Source organism: Sparus aurata, chromosome 15, assembly GCF_900880675.1.
Source record: "Sparus aurata chromosome 15, fSpaAur1.1, whole genome shotgun sequence".
Lineage (NCBI taxonomy): Eukaryota > Metazoa > Chordata > Actinopteri > Spariformes > Sparidae > Sparus > Sparus aurata.
In genome coordinates this window covers 4,491,679-4,516,151 of record NC_044201.1, presented here as the reverse complement: position 1 = coordinate 4,516,151, position 24,473 = coordinate 4,491,679, and the positions used below count along the sequence as shown (strand labels likewise).

The window sequence follows — 24,473 nt, the reverse complement described above, 5'->3', positions numbered from 1 at the left end:
AATTACGTGCACCTTGTCTCACAGTTTTCTCTGCGTCAGGCCACAATGTGAGCGCTCAACCACAATGTCTTCTTCCATCTGTAAAACTTCTTAAGAAGTTTTGAAACTGCCGTGGGTGAGCTTGATCCCAGCTGCCCCGCAACTCCTGTGATCTGAATATTGCCTCTCCTCATTCTCCCCTCCAAGTCTTCACACTTTTCTTTTGAATCTTGTCTGTCACTATGTTTTGTGTTGATACCATCCAGGGCTCCAGACTGCAACCAAATCGGCGCATTTTGCGACCAAAATTTGAGACAGTGCAACCAAATTTTACATTTAGTCGCACATGTGCGACCAGTGAATTTGCCGGTGGTTTTTTTTAGACACCTTATCTCGTAATTATGAGAAAAGATCTCGTAATTATGAGATCAGGATCTCGTAATTATGAGAAAAGATCTAATAATTATGAGATAAGGAAAGGTGCGTCGTTGATTGTGAATAACATTTACGGTAATCGTACTGAAGCCGCTCTGATGAGTGGCTGGTGGTGACTGTGTGGGTCAGACTGCAGTCTCAGTCAGACCCATGAAGCATACGAGGATAAGGATTTTGACAGAGGATTACTTAAATAGTACACAGTAGAAGTACATGAAGTACTATAGTTACACAAGTATAGGGAGTACTTAGTTCAGCAGTATATGAATCTTGGTCTACTAATAGAAAATAAGTTTTTTAATAACACATAAAAGTTGGGCGAAATGTCCCTATTCTTTTTCTCTGTTAAGGATTTTGACACAGGATTACTCGAAAAGTACACAGTAAAAGTACTTCATATTATGCATGCAAGTAGTCTAGGAAGTGCTAAATCCAGCAGTTTATAAATCTTGAACTACTTATGGAAACAATGTTTTGTTGTTGTTGTTGTTTTTTCTCATGTAGTCCTTTACTTTGAAATCCGGATACCTTCGTGATACCTTCAGTTTATTACCGGGAGTATTTACCGTAAAAGTATGGAATTCTCATAATTACGAGATCCTGATCTCGTAATTACGATATCTTTTCTCGTAATTACGAGATCTTTTCTCATAATTACGAGATAAGGTGTCTGATTTTTTTTTTATCCAGTGAATGCAATGCGCTTCCGTAGGAACCAAAGCGAATCAAAGAATCTGGAATCTGGACTGACAGGTGGCAAGCCAATGTGTGTTAGATGTGCAGGGAATGGCACTGTAAGTGGCTAATGTGTGGAGGGGGAGGGTCCAAAAGTTTAATACGGCCTTTTTCATTGCCAAGGAAGAACTACCCTTTACCAAATATGAAGGCCAACTGGACCTGCAAAGAAAGAATGGCGTGAAACTGAACTCAACATATGATAATTTCTTTTATATATATATATATATATAAATATATATATATATATATAGATATAGATCTATATATATAGATATATATATATATATATATATATGTATATATATATAGTAATATATATATATATATAATATATATATAATATTATATATTAATATTATAATATATATATATGTATATATATATATATATATATATATATATATATATATATATATATATATATATATATATATAGTCAATATAGATATATATATAGATATAGTCAATATAGATATATATATATAGATATATAGTCAATATAGATATATATATAGTCAATATATTTACGGTGTGCGCCCCTAAATTTTGTGATTGCGCTTCTAAAATTTTCAGTTAGGGGTCACAGTGCTCCTAGTAAAAAAGCCCTGCCATCTCGTCCGACAGTCCCTCTTCGATGGCTTTACATTCTAACATGGATGATCTTCACGTGGACCGCCGTGGTATTGATAGTAATTTCAGTTTTCACTGCTGTTATTTCCCTCTTTAGTGACTCAAAATCTTCTGCCAGGGCATTCTTCAGCTCTTCTTTTATAACTATTATTAGGATATGTCTTCTCTTAAGGAGAAGAGGATATCAGCTTTGACGGATTCAATGTCCATGGTCATCCTCTCTGTGAGTGTGGGCAATCCCTCAAGTTATAGAATACTTGTAATGGAGGCAAAGTGTTTTACAGTGTAACAATAAACTTTGTTGTCTAAAATTACAACAATGCACTGAAACAGTAAACTTGCTATAACAGTAAGCATGAGATGTTTTACCAAAGACTGTTGATTTCTTATATTCTATTTAACTTTTGCTCCTAAGTATCTTTGCCTATTTCTGCTCTTTTAATTGTTTGGTTGATCCACTGTAGTGGTCTTTTTTCTTCTTTTTTTCCATGTTGAAAACACTCTAATCATTCATTCAAACATCTTCTGGTAAAGAAGACTTTTTACAACCTAAAAGCATGAAACATTGTTTAAAGGAAGTAGTCATCTCAGATGTCTGACTGTACTGAACTGAACTTTTGTGGCAGAAGATACCAAACTTTTCAGTGGTATGGTGTCAGAATGATAAGGAGCCATCACTATAACAGATACAGTCAAGGTTAAAGGTTTAATGAAAAATGTAAAGAACATGTACTGCATATCATGGCAGTCTTGAGTTCCAATGATTTCTACAGCTCTCATTTTTCTATGATGGAATGAGTACACATACACATACTAGTTTGTCACAAAAAATATGAATGAATTATACATACATACAAAGGGTTTTAATGACTAGTGCTTCAAGTGTAATATATTTTTCACATGTTTGAAATAAAGCATTCATTCATTCATTCATTCAAGTATGGTATAATAATGAATTTATTATGGGTCTTCTGAAAATGTGACCAAATCTGGGGGGTCAGAAATATATGTACAGTAATTTTGATATTCGGTAAAATGTCTCCCCAGCCGTTTTCACCTAAAGTAAATTGCATCCACAAGCCACAAGTCCTCTGGTAGAATTTTTATCAACTCATCTTGTCAGTCAGTGAAGTTCAACTAAATCTGTTGGCTTCCTGGAACAGACTTGTTTCTTCAGCACAGTCCACAAGTTGATGTGTGTCTGGGATCATTGTCCTGTTATAACACAAAACTACGACCCAGACACAATTTTCTAGCTGATGATTTTAGCTGTAAATTCATTCATTATTCTATTTACTCTCCTAAAAGCACCAGATCCACTGGCAGCAAAACAGCCTCACAGCATAATACTGCCACCATCATGCTTGTAGGTAGGTGTTGTTGAAGTTAAAGGATTCACCTTCTCAACTCCAAATATATTGCTGGTCATTGTGGCCAAATAACTACATTTTGTTTCATCTGACCACAGGGTTTTCCTCAAGGAGGTTTTTCTTTGTCAATGTGATCAACAGCAAACTTGTGTCCAACTTTAAGGTGCCCAGTCTAGAGCAATGGCTTCTTTATTTCATGGCAGCCTCTCAGCCCATTGCGATGCAAAAGATGCTTGACTTTGAATACTGACACCAGTCTTCCAGCAGCTTCAAATTTGCAGACTCTGGTGGTTTTAGGTTCACTCTTGACCATCCTGACCAGTTTTGTCTCAGCAGCATGCGACAGATTGCGTTTTCTTCCTGATCGTGGCAGTGACCAAAATGTATTATTTCTTTTTTTTTTTAAGTATTTTTTGGGCCTTTTATGGCTTTATTGATAATACAGCTGAAGATATGACAGGAAACAGCGAGAGAGAGAGAGAGAGGGGGAGTGAGTCCAGGTCCGCTGCAGAGCCTCGGCACATGGGATGCGCGCTCTACCGACTGAGCTAAACGGCGCCCCCACCAAAATTGATTTTTAAAGTAAGGTAAAATACATATTTTTGAATCCAGCAATTTTGGTCATATTTTCAGAAGTCATTCATTATTAAAGCAAGCTTCATGAATGTTTTTTTGTGACAAAGTAGAATGTGTTCCACTCTTTTGACCTTAACTGTAGATGAAGCTAGAGGTGTTACAGACTGAGCATATCAATGGATTAACAATTAAAGCCCTGTGAAAAAAAACCTATTGAAATCCTTCTCACAATAAGAAATCGGGGACTTGTCTGTTAATTTGCTTTTGATGGCCACTTTTGCCAAGCACCATAGAGCCAGTAATGTCTGCACATTGCCTTGTGCCAATTTCCAGACTAGGTGGGTATCCTGACTTGGAGCTGGGGTGGGGTTTTGTAAAGGGGGTACGCTACACTGACCACTAGTGTAGAGAAGGGGGGCTGGCAGAAGCCATTGAAGGGAGAAGCTACCCTGAAGAGAGGTGAGAACAGGGAGGGGGTTTCAAGTTGTTTTGTCTAGAATTCCTCAAGCACAACTACAAAGATGTTGCAGGGGCCAAAAAACGCTTTTGAAAGTTTCCAAAAGGAGAAATATATTGTTGGATAAACCGTCCCCAATTCGGCGCTTTCTCACCACCGCCGGGGGAGGATAACCTTTGACCTTCAGTATCAAAGTACAGGGTGACGCCACAGCAGCCACCCAGCCAGCCAGAGCTATCCCTCTCTGACTGGACCCTCACCACCACCACCACCACCACCCAACCGCACACACTCCAGTTTCACCCCCACTGCTCTGCCCCACTCAACCGCAAGATAAAGCCTGAAATTCGCGTCTTTCTCTTTGGTCTCTCCCGAGCTGTCCCTGTGGCTCAAGAGTCAAGAATTCAATTATTTAAAAAAAGAGAAGAAAAGAGCGAGGCTGCAACAATGCAGCAATAAGGGGGCAGAATGTGCGTTCCCACACGCTAAATACAGGGCGCTTTCCCTGGGGCCCACAGAGCCAGAGGACCCACACCGCAGGAGGCGAGAATAATCACAGCTCCCTCTGAACCCCCTCATTACACACACACTCACACATACATACACACACACCTTACATTCTTTACACACACAGATAGCTTCATGCAGACACACATTACAGGCAGACATTCTCTTGAAGATAGACACACCTTGCAGACGCCCCACACTTACTACACACATAAACACACACTGAGAGAAAATTCCAACACACACACACACACACACACACATACACATAGCACATAAAGAGCTCTCATTATATTCTGGCCTCATACAGGTGTTCTCAGGTCTCAGGTTTACAAGGGAAGAGTCTTTTCATGTATTTATTTTGTAAGACACACTGTGTCTCATTTTAAACATGATTCAAAGGTAACTGTAGACAAACAACTGTCCAAGTCGGTTTCCAAATGTTCAAAACAACAAATACTTGCAGAATAATATATAATAGCAATGTATTTTATATGTATATATAGATACATACATGTATATAAATATATACTTTTATACACATAACAGGTCACACAAAACTGTAAGGATAAAAAAATGACTAAACTTACTGCATAGAGGTAAAATCCCAAAAGAGGACAAATGTTATTTTTCTGTTCATTAAAGCTAGATTACTTACTTTTTGTATAATAATGTTACCTAGTATTTCTTATTTAACACAGAATAAATACATTTTAATAGATCTGTAACTAACTTAGAATTACCCATTAATCTACTGATGACACTTTTTTCAGATTTATTCTTTCATCTATAAAATAGGGTTGAGTGATATGGTCAAAACCATATCACTATTACGGTTAAACAATACGTTTTAATTTGAGAAAGTGTTCAACAATTATCGTCATTGAATCATTTAAGTAGTTTATCAATTTTTAGTTTATCAAATATTAATGCTTTTGACTGTTGTTGGCACCTTGTTTGGACTACATCATCTATTGATTTATCATAATATAACAGAGAAAATAACAGAATATCTGAGAGAGTATACAATCATTATCTGCAGCCCTTGTCCCAATATTAACAATGACTACAGCCGAAGATATTGGTCTATTCCATATAGATCGGTGTTGCTGTATGTATTGTATGTTATGTGCCATTATGAAACTTTTATCAGAACATAATGAAGAAATAGATGCTTGGAGTAATTCATGATTATGAAGTTTGACCAAGGAAGTTTGAAGTTTGATGTCATTCTGGACTATGAATGTTAAATATCCTGCCTCTTTTATGAAGATATCTTTTTCGCAAAGTGTTTGAAACCACATTTGAGGGATGATTGTAAAAAAAATATATGTTAGTGTATATATTCAATGTGTAGAAGAACATTGCCTGATATATAATTTTTTCCGCTCGCCAGTGTTAGTATAATTGGCATCGACCCCAAAATTCTATTATTGGTTTGGGCAATAGCAAGAATATCTCAATATGTAAAACAAAATGGTAAAAGTATAAGATGTCATTTTTCAATTTGGGGGGTAAAGTAAAGTGTTTACTACATTGCATATGCTTCCTGCATACTTTACAACAATATACTTGGAATCATTGTAACCCAAAGAGTTACTTTGAACAACTGTGTAAGCAGTTAATTGTTTCCATCTCAGATTTGTGTCTAAAGGTTTATTTTTCTTTAGTGACTTTAGTGTAGCTTTGCAGGGTTGAGTTTAAAGTTAAGTTAAAGCAGCAGGTTATCTTTTCTATGGAACATATTGATGAATCTCTTCCATTTGTTTAATATGTATATTTAGTTTACATATCAAATTATCAACAAAAATATTTGCATCCAAAGTGTTTAAGGAGATGTGTATTGATCCAGTCACCGTGGAGGCCAAACAACGTGGGAGTTTGTGATGTGAACTGGTGGCAGTGTTATTCATACAGCACATTATCCTAATGAGCGTCACTCCCACCACATTTTGAGCAGGACAAAGCTCTGTGATCACTGAAGCTCTGCTTCTAGTGCTTCCCAATTTAAAACTTGTCAGTCGCGCTCCTCACTGACCCCTACCATACAAACCCTTATTACAGAGACCTCCTTTCACTGACTCAAACCAGAAATGTCACCAAATCATTCTGGATTGTAGCGTTAACTTGTTTTGGCTTAAAAGGACGTTTTCTCATTTGCTTCAAAGGGTCTGTGGTTTTTCAACCTTTTTCTAAAGCACCCATTATTTGAATTGCTTCTTCAAAAATGTCAACAACAACAACAATTGCTCTGGTCTTTATGGGGAAATAGTTTAGTGCGGTCAAGTGTATTAGTTCCTGAAAAAAATTATAATATAGTAATTTATAATCATCCATAATCATCCATCATTCAGTATACATTAATCCACTCATCAGTGAAACCATCATACAGTTAAAGAAATAGAATGTAGAATTTCTGCATTAAAATGTCCAAAAACGACTAGATCTTTGTTATGTATATTTTGTTTTGTATTTACATTATACCTTAAGTTTCCAGCCATGTTAAAACCCAGAAAAGTCTGTAATTACATTCAGTGTAATGGTTTCATTTGAATTTATGTGAAAATCAGAGAGGAAGGAAGTTGGCAAACAAGACTAAACATAGCCAAAATAAACTAAAACATTACCTCATCTGTGAACATGAATGCCTATCGTGTCAGATAGATTTTCATTGGCAATGATGACAGTTTAATAATAAAGCCAACAACTCCCATGAACCCACCTTTTTTCATAACATCATCAAACCATGTCTTTGGTAGGGGTGTGAATCTTTGCAATCTCCAGATTAAGAATGTATTTTTGATTCAAAACTTCAAGTTCAAAATTGATGAAAATTGATTGAATGAATAGAAAAAGGGAACTATTTTCAGTCTTTTGTTCAAGTTTATTGTGTCCTAAACCATTAATGCAGGTCCTTATTTTGCTGAAATACAATATGAGACACTACTGGAAATTAAGATAAACAATCTGCAGCTTTTTTATTTTCAGTTTATTTTTTATTGAGTCAATAGCATTCATAGATGAATTAATTGCTTTGAAGGTTGCTTGCAACTGTGACCTTATTTGACTTAGACTTAGACGACTTTATTAATCCTTTTGGGAGGTTGCCCCAGGGAAATTGAAGCTCCATGTCACACATAGCAATATAAAATGAACATCTAAATATACATATAAAATAAATATTCATATAAATAAGTAAATATAAAATAACACTGTAAGAATAGAAATATTTGATGATGAACTTCAACATTACTCTAGCATGTGCAAGCTGTAAATTGTCCGATGCCGCACTACCCTCAATGTTTAGTTCTGCCTATTTTGTTCCTTCAACATCATGCTACTAATTAACATTTAGAAAATGTATTAATGACATTTGTGAATAGATTTTAAATCATGGGAGACAAAAAGACACAATTCCTACGCAAGTCAATTGGTTTTTGTACCCGCTTTGGTTTTTCATTGTTTTGAATGAGTGACCCCATAGCAGCAGAAAATGATATGCTGTGTGTTTAATGATATAGTATTGATGATTTATTTTTACAGATCTGTATCCAAGAATAAACACATACAGCTGAAGTACAGGCTGACAGAAAATTCACTGTGCTGCTCTTCCAATCAATCAAAAATCATGTCACTTACTTGACAACTAAGCAGGAATAAAAGTTTTTTAGCTTTACAAGAACACTAAGCTTCAATTTGCAGGACTATTTTCAGACATTTTTAAAGTTTTGGGTACGTTTGATGAAATGTGCGTGACAGCCAGCAGTACTGGATTGCCAGGAATCTCTCAAGACACTTGTTTTTCTATTGTTGTTGTGCAACAACGGAAGGCTGTGATCAAAGAAAAATAAGATAAAATTAAAGCCCTTGACAGAAGATCTGGAACAGCACACAAGAATGGATGACCCAGTGATATCTGGACCGGAGACAACCCACCAAGCCTATGAACGGATCACAGCAGGTGACAAGGAGGGTGAGGATGCAGCAAGAGGTGAATTGCAGTCACTTGAGCAGCAAGTCATTAACTTCTTCAACAACAAAGTCATTCCTTTAGACAGTAAAAATATAGCTCCTTGTCACACCATGCCCATGCTTGTCATGCTACTGTTTTGTTGTGAAATTAGAGGCCAAATATTCTTTGTAAGCGATAAATCTGGTAAAAGAGAATATATGAATGTACAGATGTTAAATCGTTTTACTTTCCATAACATTAGAAACATTAACATTAGAAGTTGACTTGTGAATATTATTCTGCAGACAAGTTCTGTTCCAAAAATTAAGTTTTTTTTCTGTGATTCACTCTTAATCGTCTCTTAACAGTTTCAGCAAAGATTTAGGGTCACAGCCATTTCAGAGACTTGGCTGAGTGGTTATAAAGTACTGCAGGTTGGATTAGAGGACTATGAAATGTTTTGGAAAACAGGGCCAAAAAAAGAGCCATTTAAATTAAGGCTTAAAGATCCCAAAACATATTAATTGTTTTTTTTACATTCAGCATTTCTGAGTTATATAAAAAACATAATGATAAGGTGATTTTAGTTTGCAGTGCGTCAACATTGATTTGCTGAAATCTAATGAAAATATTAAAACTGCAGAATTTGTATATACTATGTTTAGTTTGAGTTTCTTTTATTTATGTATTTATTTTTAAATATAACTTATGGGAAGATAACATTTGGACTATTAGTGACTGATTATAAGTGATCATTTACCTGTTTTTGCAATGTTAGAAATTATGAACCATGAAGAATGAATAGGCAGATGCATAATTTGGTTAGAATAAGATCACCGTAAGCAAAAGTGCAGCGTATTTGAAAAATATGCGTACTTTGCCTGATTATGCATTGAATTATGCGATTGCATAATCGCGTTTTTCTGGAGGGACTGTCTTATATCTAATATATTGAATAGACTAAACGTGAATTTAATTGGTGTTGAAATTGAAACAAAATATGTAACAACATTTTGGGAGTGATTATAGACTATAAACTAAATGTATCTAAATGTACTGCTGTTCTTTATCAAACAAGGGAGTGAATAACAAATGTCAAACAAATATAGACCCTTTAATTAAACTTAAGGAAAGAGCTCTTATAATAGTACATCTAGGTCGTTATCATGGATCTACTCATGAGTTTTTTGGGGGGGATCCAACTCCTTAAAGTTTCTAGACAGTGTATATTTGAAAATATTGAAAATACTTTTTAGACTTGTGAACAAACTTCGTCCTGTCTGTACACTTTCAAATTAAAGTTGTTTATATTTTAAACATATAAAGTGAGAACCAATTAAAATACAGGTGATCTCATAATGACCTATCAGTATTTTGCTGAAGTGTGTTGAAATAAATGTGACACTATGACGAAAGTGACTCATTCTACTTTTTACAAATAAAAGGTGTAATGCAGGAGCACTAAATGCATTCTTACGTCAAATATGGAGTACAATACCAGAGCTGGTGTTTGACAGCATTTTGCTGAATCTTAATCAGTTACTATTTTGGAACTTAATCCATAATGGATGGATATCAGGTACCAGTCCTGCTCAATGCAGTGGTTTGCAGCCTGTATTGGCCTGATAGGACCCACAGTGTTTGGTGGCCAATGTGTTACATTCACTGTAACATTATCATGTAAATATCACTTGTTGCAGCAGAAACCATTACTCACCCAAAGTTTCATATTCTCGCTTTAACGGATTTATTGTATTTTTACACTCCTTAAAGGGACTTTATATTGCAGTTTGGACAATTAGTGTTGGCATAAAAGAAATGAACAAACATGATCCCAGAATCAGCTGTCTCCTTTCTAACTTTAGCACGTTGTTGTGTCTGCTGTGTGTGTCCAGTGTGGAAGGTTGTGTTGGTCCCAGTCTGTTCCAGCTGGATGAACATAGCTGAGGGGCCGGCTGAGGAATGTCCTGGTGACCCAACACACAGGAGACACAAACAGAAGCCAAAAGGACCACAGGGGGGTGGGGATGGGACAACAGAGTCTGGGCATGTGTGTGTGTGTGTGTGTGTGTGTGTGTGTGTGTGTGTGTGTGTGTGTGTGTGTGTGTGTGTCCAATCATAACTTTGTGAGAGAGAGAGTGCATGTTTATGTGCATGCTTATGTTTGTCCATGTTTATCAGTGTTAGAAAGGGCAAGAGGGAGCAAGGGAGAGGAGGCTGACAGGAAAGAGAGCGAGAGCCAGACAGAGGGAGTCAGCAGGGGTCAGCACTTGCACCCTTTGACCATCAGCCCATTTCAGACAGAAAATTTGCAATAGCACCACACTGAAGGCTCACCTCTACGGCACTTTTGTTTGTTTACACTGAACTAAGCAGTGCTGGCATAAAGCTGCTCCAGTGTTGCTGCTGTTTCGTTACGTTACGTTTCGTTTTGTTTTCTTCCGCTTTCTCCATGAGGGTCGCGGGTGATGTTACCGCTTTATACCACCTTTTTCAAGGTGGTGCAGGGGTTACTGGGGCCAAATCCAGTGACTCCATGGGTGAAGGCCAGGGTACTCCCTGGACGAGTCGCCAGCTCATCGCAGGGCTGTGTTGCTGCTGTTGCAGAACCAAAATAAGCATGACGCTTCACATCATAACTTTGAGATTGTGTGGGGTTTTTTTTGTAAATCCAAAAATGTCACAGCAAACTGTTTGAAATGGATATTATTTTATATCTTGTGACTGAGATCTTGACCCACCATGACTTATGGAAAGCGACAACATTTTATGCTCTAAATTACCTCCCATAATCACCACCAGTAAATAGCGACCCTGTCTTGCTCTCACGGAGAAGGATGCCATTTCCAGCAAGAAGTTCGCTGAAGGCTGACGGCCACAGTGACATTTCGGCAACTTAGGTAGGTTGAAAGTACCTACAGTAACACAATAACGTAAGGCAACAAAGACATTAAGAGTTTACATTTTTGCGCTAAATCACTTCACATAATCACTGCAAGTCAACAGTGGGAGCTTCCTGGATATTGCTGCTGTGGACAGATGCTGTTTTCCATGCAGAAGTGTGACAAAGAGTTGATAGGACAGCACAAACAGGGTGACAGTGCCTTTTCACATATAAATTTGGCATTTTTTTCCCAAAGATCCTACCTGTTACTATATTATTGTTGTTTGGTCTTCTCAAAAATTGTAGGGAACACTTAATCATCACGGTATAACATCAGGTCAGTTAAACTTCAGTGATATCAATCTGTCCATTTAGGAGGCATACGTGATTGTGAGTCAATTTCACCTGCTTTGGTAGAAATGAAAGTAACAGGTGCAATGGGGAGGCAAAAGCAAGACAACCCCCAAAAATGGCATGGTGGTGGCCATAGACAATTACTCTCTTCTTATCTGGATGAACCCACTCTAGTTTTGTGTTGTGCAAATTTCCTTGTCACTACTGGTAGCATGTACATCATTAAAGATATTCAACTTGAATAATTCATTCATCAAGATCTGATGTGTGTTTGAAGTGTTCCTTTAATTTTTCTGAGAAGGTACAAAGCCCGGGGTCAAGCAAACAAATTAACAACGCTCTTTCTGACGGGAGGTGGGGGTGGTGGTGACTGGGCAAATCTAAACCGCCCCTGGAGTCCAGAGCCAAATGCTTCCACATTCCCAGAGTGGGGCTGCTCTCTTGCATATTTGTAATTGTTCCTCAGGGCAGAGGCTGAGATAAATACTGACTTACTTTTTGTGTTTATATTATCTCCTGTTAATGAAGACTTGTTTGGAATTCTAACAAAATTCAAGACGGACATTATGAAACAGAAGTATTTTAGTCATTTGTGAATCAGGCTCGCAAGTTCTAGCATAGCATATATATGTGTATGTATATACACACACACAAACACACACACACACACACACACACACATATATATATATATATGTACACACACACACACACATATATCTGGACAGAGGCAAAAACATAACCTTGGCAGAGCTAAAGAGTAATGGATAATATTGTATTTCTAGTAGTTCTAGGCAAAATGTATTTATGAAAATGCATTATTAATAATGTATGAAATGTTATACAATCCAAATTACACATACACATATGAATACATATTTTGAGGGGGTCCCTGGCATGTAGAAGATGGTATTATTGTGAACTGAGTTGGAATCAGAGAGTAGTTACTGTCTGGACAGTAGCAGTGAGTTTGTGGTGGTCTTTGGAAAGCATGCTCCTTGTGCGGTCAGCATGTTTGAGCTAACAATGTTGGTACTGTTGGACTCAACCCCCAGCAGGGGCTCCCACACTTTGTATGTGTGTATACGTATGTGTATGTGTGTGTGTGTGTGTGTGTGTGTGTGTGTGTGTGTGTGTGTCACTGCTGGCCTTAGCCTGAGTTTGTGGTTTAAAAAATGAGAATGTGTGTGTGTGGTTGGGGGGGAATGTGTGTGTTTGTGTGTAGATAACACAGCCAGCTGATGAGGTTATCCAAACGGCAGCAGAGGCCCAGCATGTTGCTAATGATGAGAGGAGAGGAGGAGAGAGAGGGGAGGCGGTACAGATTGGGTAGAGGAGGGTGACTCAGTTTGGTCAGCGATATGACCGTTTGTGTGTGTGTGTCTATCTGTCTGTCTATGTGTGAACACTTGCCCCACATTAGGCGAGAGAGGCTCTGACCTTAGCAGCTATAATATCAGTGCAAGCTATGACCCCAGATCAGGCCTGGTTGGTGCTTCAGAAAGGTTGAGAGAGCTAAGGGCGATTGGGGGGTGTGGGGGGTTTCATTGTATGGCCTGTGTCCCCTGCCCTGCCTCTGCCAGCACCGTGGCCCAGTGAGGGGTGAGTAATGTGAGTAATGGAGAGTAATAGGGTCCAGATAGTGAGTGTGACCGTAACCCTATTGTATCCTGTGTCAGCGGGGTCAGAGGTCACCGACCGTGCATACTGGTCCTGGCCCTGCCCGACCCATTTGGACCACAAATGAGTTTACCCAACACTAATTACTGGGGGGCCTGGCAATGGGCCGCGCTGCCTAATGGGTCTGACAGCTGCCTGTCAGGCCCATTAAGCTGCCCCCCTCCCCTCCTGCCCTGCCCTGCCTTATCTTGCTACCACTTTTAAACCACCCCCCACCCCAAACACACCTCACCCCTGTGTTTTGATGCCCACAGCATCCCTCAGTCACGGCTCTGTTTGGTGCTGTCTCGTTTGCTGCGTAGCCGTTGTCTATCAATATTTTACCAAGGATGTTGTTGGAGTATTACATAATAATAATGACACTTGAAGCGAACATGTATTTAAATACAGTCTACACCTCCAACCATTTAGGTCCAGGGCAGGCATGTTTCATACGTGCTGGGAAATGATATAGTGGCTCCAGCATTTCAAGGTTCAGGGTGATGAACAAATACACCAAGAATATCATTCTGGAGTGCATTTTTTTTGCTTTCCGTCAGAGTAAATGTAAACAGAAGCAATAAGATGATGATGATAATGTGCTTGCCATCTTCATATTAAAAGTTTGAAATCAGGTGAACTCTATCCAACTGAAACTGAGCACAAGCATGAATAAAATAAACACAGAGTGCACCTGTCCTCGTCCTGCTACCCTCTATCGGGTCATCTCAGAAAATGTTGTTATCAGTTGCAATTACCCTTAACTGAATTGAAACAGATGTTTCTTTTTAATGGAACAAATGATTTACTTTGATTTAATTAAATAAATTATGTCCTGACAGACATGAAAATTGACACTTAAAATATTGTTTCTTATTTTCAAAAACCAAGTTACAAAGCAAATAAAACATATAGAATATACTTTGTTAGTGGTTACTGATTTTGAAAAGATTCCTTCCAAAGACAATCCCAATGTAAGAGAATAATGTTTGCTCTGAGATTAATTTCAAAGATTCGCAGAGCTACTTCAAGACAACCGTCTTTAAACCTTTAAAACTTTAGCACATATAGCCAGTATGGACAGGAGGAACAATTACTTAAGACCAGTGAAGCCTTCGTCACTAGACAATCAGGAGTCTTGTTACCTTTGTGATTTGCACACTACATAAATGATCAGCGTCAAGGGGTCTCACAATAATAATTACATAGGCAAGATGAGGAACAAGTAATATGCAGTCTCAGTTCTTTGTGCTTTGATTTGCAGTGAAAAGGAGTTTCTTTTCGCTGCAAATCAGTACTGTCCGCTTTGACTGAATGTAGGTTGTTCATGGCCATCCATCCCATCCCCAATATGATGAGGTATTTAACTTTTTAGATATCTAGTGGATATCTACAAGCTTTTAGATCAGGGCTTTTAACAGTTCATATGTAGGATCGTAACTCATGAGACAGACCCAGTTTGCCTCTGATCTGGGGCTGCTGTGTTGGCAAGTGAAAAAATCAGGGCTGAAATCCTTTGGTGCAAACTAAGGGTGTATATTACTAGTTTCATCATTAAACTACTTTATATTGATTCTTTGGACAACAATACAGTATTTTCTGATATCAATTTGTCTGCCATGATACGATTTCGATTCAGTCCACTTCAGAGGCCTGAGATTGCTATGAGACAATATCAACTGCCTAGTTAAACCATCAATTACAGAAAAAGCTGCCAACACTTTCTTTTATGCTTAGGCTACAACACATAAATAATAATCATAATAATTCAACCAAATCAGCCAAATGCAGTCAAGTTTACTCCAAACAGACTTCTCTATAAAACATGGCTTAACTACAAGAACTTTTAGCATAAAATGTGGCTCATTAATAACTCTCAATAAAACAAATGTTTTTTGCTATTCACCATTATTAGCTTAAGCCTATGGTATTTTACATAGATTAGCCTAGCAGCTAGCAGACCTTTCCTCTATGAATAGCTTAACAATTTACACATATTTATTCATAATTTCTCTTACTCACTGGTAGAAGTCACTGCTGCATTGTTGAAAAAGATTAGCTGATGGTACTGTAGTGAAAGCCACAAGTTAGCGGACTGCTGAGTGAGATGCTCAATTTTATCTGTTGATGCCCTTCTCTCAGAAATCCTTAATATTTCCACACCGTTGATGGTATTGAAAATGAACCATTAAATCTATGTATTCATCTGGATCAGTGTTACTGTTCATATGGACATCCATCCTTTCAGTTTTGAAATCTGCATTGCTTATTCCTGGTGATGCCCAAAGTTATCAAATGCCACCCCCAGCTATCATGATGAATTAAGTGTGTCTTTGCTTGGCCTACCGGCAAATGAATGTATGCTGCTGTTAATTAAGCTTAATTTTACATTCTGATGAGGTAGATTTTTAAAACTCTTTTGAAATTGATTGTCAGTTGTTTAGCTTGGTACAGTTTACACACATAGAGGATGTGTATGACTGTTGAGCAAAGAAAAGCTATAGTGTGACAATAGGACAGCAGTAGTTGTCATGTTTGAGTAGTTAAATGAAAGTACAGACCTGCGTCACATTCTGACAGTGTTCCTGACCTATGCACCACCACAGCTGGAGTTAATAGCTTCCTTCCCTTCACTGTGGTTTACAGGCGTGGAGTTAACCTTGGGTTCAACATAAATGTGGTTTCTGCTTTGAATTTACATACAGTCAGTCCCTGAAACAGTCACCGGAATTGTCTTGCCCATAAAGCTACAAAAGACCATCTGGTTTATCTGCAGCCTGCAATGAATTGTAACAATGTTGTCAATTTGCTGTTACAGTCTGAAGATCAAGATTAAAAGTCATGAATGTGTTACAGTTCAGGGCCTTCAACAGCATGGGGATCAGGCATGAACAGCCCTTTTTAAGTCCAGATGCAAATTTTCTATTGGATTGAGGTCTAGGATTTAACTCAACCACTCCATTCACCTTATTGTCTTTAAACCATTTCTGTTTAACTTTTGCTGTTGCTTCAGGTCATTGTCTTGCTAGAAAATGTCCTCCAGGATTTCCCTATATTTTGCTCCATTCACTTTACCCTCTACCTTTACAAGCCTTTCAGGGCCTGCTGCTGTGAAGCATCCCCACAGCATGATGCTGCCACCACTGGGCTTCATGGTGGGAATGGTGTGTGTGAGCTGATGTGCAGTGTTTGGTGTCTGCCAAATATAGTGTTTTGTATGATGGCCAAAAATTCCATTTTGGTCTCATCAGACCAAGGAACCTTCTTCCAGTTGACCCTTGGAGTGTCTCACATGCCTCTGGTTGAACTCTCGTTCAGATCTAATGAGCTTTCTTCAACAGTGGCTTTGTCTTTGCAGTTCTCCCATAAAGCTTTTACTGTTGAAGATCCCCTGTAACAGTTGTTGTATGCCGAGTCTCTCCAATCTCAGCTGCTGAAGCTTTTAACTACTTCAGAGTAGTCATAGGTGTCTTGGTGGCCTTCCTTACTAGTCTCTTTCTTCCACAGTCTATTAGTTTGTGAGGACGGCCTGCTCTAGGCAGTTTTACACATGTGCCATATTCCTTCCATTTCTTAGTGATGAATTTAACTGAACTCTGGGAGATGTTCAATGACTTGACGTGAATTTTTTTGTATCCATCCCTTGACTTTAAGTTTTCAGTAACCTTTTCACAGAGTTGCTTGGAGTGTTCTTTTGTCTTCATGGTGTAATTGTAGCCAGGGAATACTGATTTGCCAGTTATTGGACCTTCAGATGCAGGTGTCTTTATACTACACTTCACTTGAGCTATCAACCCAGATATGAAATTGTACAAATGTACAAATATAACATATCCATGGTTTACAGAATTGTGTGTATTAGTGCTGAAGTTCTATTAGTTCACAGTCAAGTTGGATCACAAAGATTCAAACAATCATAAATCTGATCATTTATCCTTTTAAGTACTTTATCAGAAAAAATACCAAACATTTGGCTTAGTCCTGTCAAAAAAAAGAATTTGTTTTGACCAGCCCTTATAAAGACCTTACAACATCTCTTTGGTTTCAAGTACTAAAAATTGATGTTTTGATTATTTATGATGTTTTAGATGTTCCTTAATTTATCTACAGAATAATTGGTAGATTTCAGGTTGATTCAAAATGTTGTTGTTTATGGTTTTCTTAAACATGTTTGTATATCGAGTTCCACAGCCTTTTCATGCATTTTAATTTTTGTCCCAGTTAGCTTTAGTATCCTGTTTGTAGAGGATGTTTAATACTATATTTTGAGGGACAGTGCCGATACAGATACACAGGAGAAAAATTCAGGTGTCTATATATTGGACAATTTTACACATTTTTGCAGTGATCCCTACAAATACGGTTTCAAACACTTGTGACAAAGATATTTAACAGGCTTGTTTATAGGACAGTAAACTTTTTTTTTTAAATGACATCAGCTCACTGAAACAGTAAACTTCAATTACTGTGAGCATCTGTGATATGCCAATATCAGTCAATAATATTGGTCAACAGATCTTTCAGTCTGACTCTATCTTATTTGTCATGGAGCATCTAAATACACCACTCCTTTTGGCTTACCAACCCATTTATCTGTTGGGGCCTCATCTTAAAAATTGAATATCTGTCTAGCAGTGTTGCTCATGATGGAAATTACAACCAAGTTTTAGAGGTCTCAGTGTATAAACTGTGCCATCAGGGCTGCACAACCACCTGAAGAATTCAACAGGTGTGACTTCAAGAGAAGTTAATGTGAAATGTTTTTAAAACACTGAATATCAGGACTCTTTCTGCCCACTTGTAATTACACAGAAATGGGACTGAGTGTTTGTCATTCTGCCTTTGTCTCTGTATCGCCATCTACAGTATTCTTCCCTAGCCTTCAGTATTTTCCAGTAACTATCTCTCTGTTTGAGTAAGTCGGGGTCCTCCCCCCTGTCCGTCAACCCTGTAGGAGGGCACTAAGCCCTGACACTCTGGCCCGGCCCAACAGAAGCCCCCCTACCACCAGCACCCCTGGGCACCACCACACCCACTACATAGCTTCTAACACCCAAACACACCTCGTCAGCCCACTCCTACAGCGCTCCTCCCCTCTCCTTTCACAGCTCCCCCACCTCTCCACATGCATGGTATTCACTCTGCATACCTAGGCTGCTAATTCCAACCTGCCACTCCAGTCAAAGGATCAAAACTGTTGTAGTTTTCTACTCTTTTCTTCTGCTGGGAAACAATGTGTGGTGGATGGAGGCAGGGACAGGGATGTTGAAAGGTTGGACAACAACAGATGTGACAAGATTTTTGGCAAGTTGTCCTCTAGAAAAGAACTTGATGATACAAAGATCAACTAGTTTCTCACTGTATAATGTTAACTATTCATTAGTTAAGTAAATACATTGAACAGTTAGTGGGGTTTGATAAATCAAAAACACTTTTTTAAAACACAACATGTAACAACATGAATATATGTTTAAAAACTGTAATATGTTTGATATATCACATATATTAAATAGATATATGAAGTTTAAAACTGTTGTGGTCAAATTATTTTTTGAAACAATCTACTATGGAAATCAATCCATTCCACTGTATGTTTATACAATTTGTAACTAAATATACTGAATATTTTGCGTGTTGGTACGGACCACAATAAAGCTTTTCAAAATGTCATCTTGGGCTCCCCAAACATAGAAGTAATTGACAAATGAATCAATATTGAGAATAATACTAATAATAATACTAGTACTGGTACAAAATACCTCTCACAAACTCTGGGAAAGAAGATATTGAGTTAACAGTTGTCCAAGAGGGTATACTATCCTCAGCCAGTCCACCTTATATAGTTTTGGTGATGGTTCATTAATCAGTGCTAAATGAGGCTGTTTGGTAGCTGGCACCTGTGTCTTGTATTCTTTTATACACACTGTTTTGCCAGTATGAATATATCATATCTGACTTAGTTTGTGGCACACTGTGAGTTTTAATGCTAGTATACTAACAACTTTTATATGTTAATATATTTGCCAACCAATACAATCGGATTGTTTGGCTGAAATACTTTTAGTCCGTATGAGAAGCTCAAGATATGAATGATAAGGTCTAGATCTAGGTCTAGAACATAATTATTCTGCTGCTATTATTGTCATTAACATTTGGGGTCTTAATTTCTCTCTGTCTCCCCTTCTCCCTCTGTGTGTACAGTTCTTTTGTAACAGGCACTGCATGCTGTGAGAACTTCTCACCTCTCAGCATCTGGGATGTTGAACGGTAAGTTGGAATGCTACACTGATTTACTGCAATATTAACTGCATTTTCACGTGCAACTTTTAGTTCCAGGAACTACCTCTCAAGGAACAGAGATTATAAACATCCTTGAAGATTAGGTAAAAGAGTCTTTTAGAAGACTGGAAGACGGGATTTATTTTCTTCTGTGCTTGCTACAGCAAATGAAAATAAATGAGATAAAAATGAATATAGATAATCATTTCCTGTGTCAAAAAAAGCCTCCACATTAGCAGTGTCTTCACATTTGACAAAATGAAAGTTGACAAAATATCAAAGAAATTGGAAAAATTAAACAATGGAACGTATTGCACAGTTATCACAGTCAACTTAATATATCAAATAAACTATTGCACAGTTTCAGTATCAACATCTGTATGTATCAAGAAATGACTGTCAAATCAAATAAAGAAATAACATTTCAATAAACATTTTGAAAATATTTATTGTCACTTATAAGGGCAGCAAAATAGCTTTTTGAAAATTGTGCATCTTAAAATAAAGTTCTTAATTTTTGAAAAATTAAATTTCTGTTTCTGTTTCCCCTCCCCGAGTCAGTCACTCATGCACTCCTTGAAAACCTCTCCATCAGTCAATGGCTTTTTGTATTGACCAAAAATCCAAGCAACTCTGGGGGAACATTTATTAGTTCATAGAGAGGCCACTTAGAGTTATTTTTCTCTGTCTCTGGCTCTCTGTCTTTCTTCTCTGACTCGCTTTTCGACTCTTTCATGTGTCCATATTTAGAGTCGCAATGTTTATCGCCTCGTTATGCACAGATTTGATCAGCTGAGTGGCATCCCATGGGATGGCTTATCATGCATTCAATTGGTCAGTGGATTTCCCGATCCGCTAAACCAGTACGGTAAAGTCTAGAAAAGCGGCGGCGGTCAAAAAAGAAGCACCCGTCAAAATGTCAAATGCTTCAATAATGTATTGAGTATAGGTCCAGATCCATATAGGACGGCGTCTGGGTCCAGACTCGTACCCAGTCAGCCTGTTAGTGACCTATGCCCTAGACACTAAATGACAATAAGAAATGACAAACTGCCCTCTATTAGCAGACTTAAGTTTCATGCAACGTAAGGCCTGATGCAATAAATTGGTATCGGTGCATCCCTGTCTATCATCTTTTCTGTCATTACGACTCTTTATGTTGGCGTTATATATGCTGTCCAAAGTGACTTTATTGTAAACAAAACACATCACTTTGGTGAAGCAGAACTCTGTTTTGACAGCCGTTTGTGCTTAATTACATGACCCTATTACGCTAAAGTGAGAGTAGATGAAAACAGTTTGGTTTAGCTCCACTTCCAATGTTTTTTTATGCTGTTTACAAGGTTCACTATTTGAAGATAGGTCAGCTCAATTTCTGTGTATTATTAACATTAAAACACCCTCTGCTCTTGGCGATCTGTTGAGTGGACAGACCGGAAAACCAGACTCAATTCCAATAGCAGGTGTTTTATAGTGGGGCCTTAGTTTTTTGATTCAATTTGATTTACAGACACAATCGGCACATATGTCATTCACTCAGTATTGTTAGTTAACCTGTGATAAAGAGTTTGACACAGACCAACGCATACTGACTGGCTGGGTCTCACGGTTTGCAGTTTTCATCCTCTCTGTGGATGACCTGAAGCCTCATTTCTCTTCTTCAACTGCTTTGCTTTGGGATTTTTTATTGCTTGACTAGAAAATGCAACATAGTGGCTTTTAGGCACCTCAATACTAGCAGTTTTCAATCTGGTGCTAGCACAATCACTGCATCCGTCGAGTGTGCGCTTACTCCCTCACTGGCGGAGATGGAAACGTATTCCAGCATTTTCGTTTTTCTGTTCATAATGTACATGTCCATGTCACACAGCCTGTCATGAGCCATGAGCCTTACAATAGCCTGTTAAGTCTGTTAAGTGCACACTCGATGGATATACTAGTTTGGTCTAGCTACCGGAACACACGGATGTCAACAAACCGATATGTAGCTGCTTGCACAAACACACTGTTTTAACTACTTTTTTATTCATTTTGAGTCATACATGCTACAGTGCTGTGTGCTAAGGTGTCTGCTGATGTTGCATAACTTTTGGTGTGAGATGTGGAGCATGTTAAGACGCTTAAAACACAGTGTAAAGTTCTGCCCCCATGCTGTTAGCTGTCAATGCTAAATCTCCGTTCACGGAGCTCTGTAATGGTTAGACCAAAAGGGTTCGCGTCTTCGGTACTGGCAAGTCCAGGGTAGATTGAGCAATGAAGCTGCATGTTTAAATCGACCGAAGTTCTCCTTTAAATAATGTAATCACTGTTCTAGGCTTTATAAACGTTATCTGACTGATTGGATCAAATTCTGACGCTCAAAAATATTTATCCACCGTTTGTGACAAACCCTTGAACAATGTAAGCTTAAGTGGAAAAAAGAATTTGGTCAGTGTGCACCACTATGTCGACTTTGGCTGGATTAAACTATTTTTTTCAATAATTTAACTTGAATCACAATCACAATATTGTTTAGAAAAAATGCAATTACATATGTTCAGTGGTATTTGAGGATTTTCATGACTGTTTTTCTCTTGTACCATCATTTTCTTCTGGTTGGCACCAATATGCCAACTGCAGGTTGTAAAACTTGCATGGTAACATTTAAAAAGGACAGGGCTCCCATTGAAGCGCAGGCTCCCATGGAGCTCTTGTGGCTTTGATTTTAATTCATTGAAGACTTTCTCTTTTTCCCTCCATTGCAATTATTTCTGTCTTTTTTTTTCATCTTGGCTGTACAAAGAGATCTTATGATCAGCCATATAGAGGGGGATCCAGCACAAGTGGCACCATTGGAGCAGCACCCAAAGTTTTCACAGTGTCTTCGCTCATGGCTAAACACAGGGAGAAAAAAAGCATCAAAGAGATGGGACCTAACCATCACTCCCAACTCCTAAGATTCCCCTCTGTTCCTTTAGGAAGGGAGCCCTCCTTTTTTTTTAGAATAAAATGGCAATGGTATTTTTGATGGGTCCCAGCAGTCAGCACCCTCCACCCCTCCTCACCACTGTCTCTCACCTTCAGGGTAAATTGGGTGATCGTGCAGCAGGTTGCATGGCTCCCCTCTGTTTGTTTTAGGTTTAGTAAAAACCTCAGCGGGGCTTCTTTTCTCTACCTGTCTTATGGCTTTTGACAAGACAGCCTGTTCCCAGTGCGTCCTCAGGCTCTTGTGTTTAAGGCTCAGACTTTACAAGAGCCTCCAACCATCTCTGTCACAAAAACACACACACACACTGCTTTTTCCAACAATGTCATTAATTAATGATTCCTTTCACAACTTGCAGTGTGTGTGTGTGTGTGTGTGTGCATGTGTTTGTGTGTGTGTGTGTGTGTGTGTGTGTGTGTGTGTGTGTGGTCCCGTTAAGCCAACCTGACACCTGCAGTGAGACCAGACAGGACTTAGACCTTGTATGTCACACAGCCAGTAGCCCCTCATAACAATCCCAAAGTCTGTGCCCCCCAGAGTCCATAAGTTGAATATTTTCTTACCCCCCACATTCAGTTAGAGATGCAAGATTGTTGCTGGCCTACAAGCATAGGCATCAATTTACATATGGCCAGTGTAAAGGCAATATCGAATTGTCCCTTATATTTCTCTCAAATGAGTCATTTTAAGGCTCAATCCAATTTTCAATATTTACCACTAATCCTTATTCTCGAGGGCTACCTCAAAACAGAGTTACGCCACAATGAGACAATCCTTTTAGACCCTCGTACATCATCAGTTGTTGTAGACTGTGATGATATGAGCAGACAGGGCCAGACATTTCCCATATGTAGTCTGTAGCTGTGGTGTGTGGTGATTTCTCTTGCCTTTCTGTGACCTTCCTGATATTAACACAATGTAATTTTGTCATTTATCTGATGGCCAAAATGTGTAATATGTCATGCTCAATAACAATGTAGCGTTAGCTAGCTGGCTAGTTAGCTTCTGAGACATCAAACTAGTAGAGACTAAAATATTAGACATATTTATATCAGTGCAGTGTTTCTAAGGGCAAATGCCTACATCCTGTAATCACATGCTGCCCATAAAGCCAGTGACCTACCAATTTGAGTATCCCTGCTTTTTTGCACTGTGCACTAACTCAATATGGTCCTATTACTGATTTTAAGATCCATGTACAGATTCATTTTATGGAAACCTAGTTTTTATTTTCCTTTTGTTTTATTGTTATTTCAGATCAGCATACGATTATACTACTATACTATCTCCTTTGAAGCTGGCAGAGTTATGAATTGATGATCTCTTTCTAGTTAGAGTAGTGGTACTGAGATGGAGACATTATTTAGTTATGAATGAACAGACTCATACCCCTTCAGCTTGAATGAGTTTCTTTTTGTGTGGCATGTGCTAAGCTAGTGGTGAGGGGGAAACGAGGGGTCACTACCCCACACAGACACAAACTCAGCCTCATCACAGGCTCCCCATTGGCTCAGACTTAGTCATGAGACTCTGGCAATGAGAAAGCTCTCACCCAATAAGGCAACCTGTGGGGAAAGCCCTGGTCCAATAAGAAGGCCCCCTGGGGTAAGGCTGGGGGATTACCAAACCGAGCCTGCAGACTGAGCTCCAGGGCGAGGGAGGGGGGCACGAGTCGAAGCACAGGGCTG

The 24,473-nt window shown here is 38.5% G+C and overlaps 1 protein-coding gene across 2 annotated transcripts in view; it reads left to right on the top strand.

The window, feature by feature from the left end:
* Positions 1-24,473, top strand: part of fbxw4 (F-box and WD repeat domain containing 4) — a 56,941-nt gene that overhangs the window by 24,795 nt on the left and 7,673 nt on the right. For both annotated transcript variants that reach the window (XM_030441535.1, XM_030441536.1), the window contains one exon: positions 19,743-19,808. In XM_030441535.1, the coding sequence (XP_030297395.1) occupies positions 19,743-19,808 (66 nt within the window). The remainder of the gene's footprint in view (positions 1-19,742; positions 19,809-24,473) is intronic.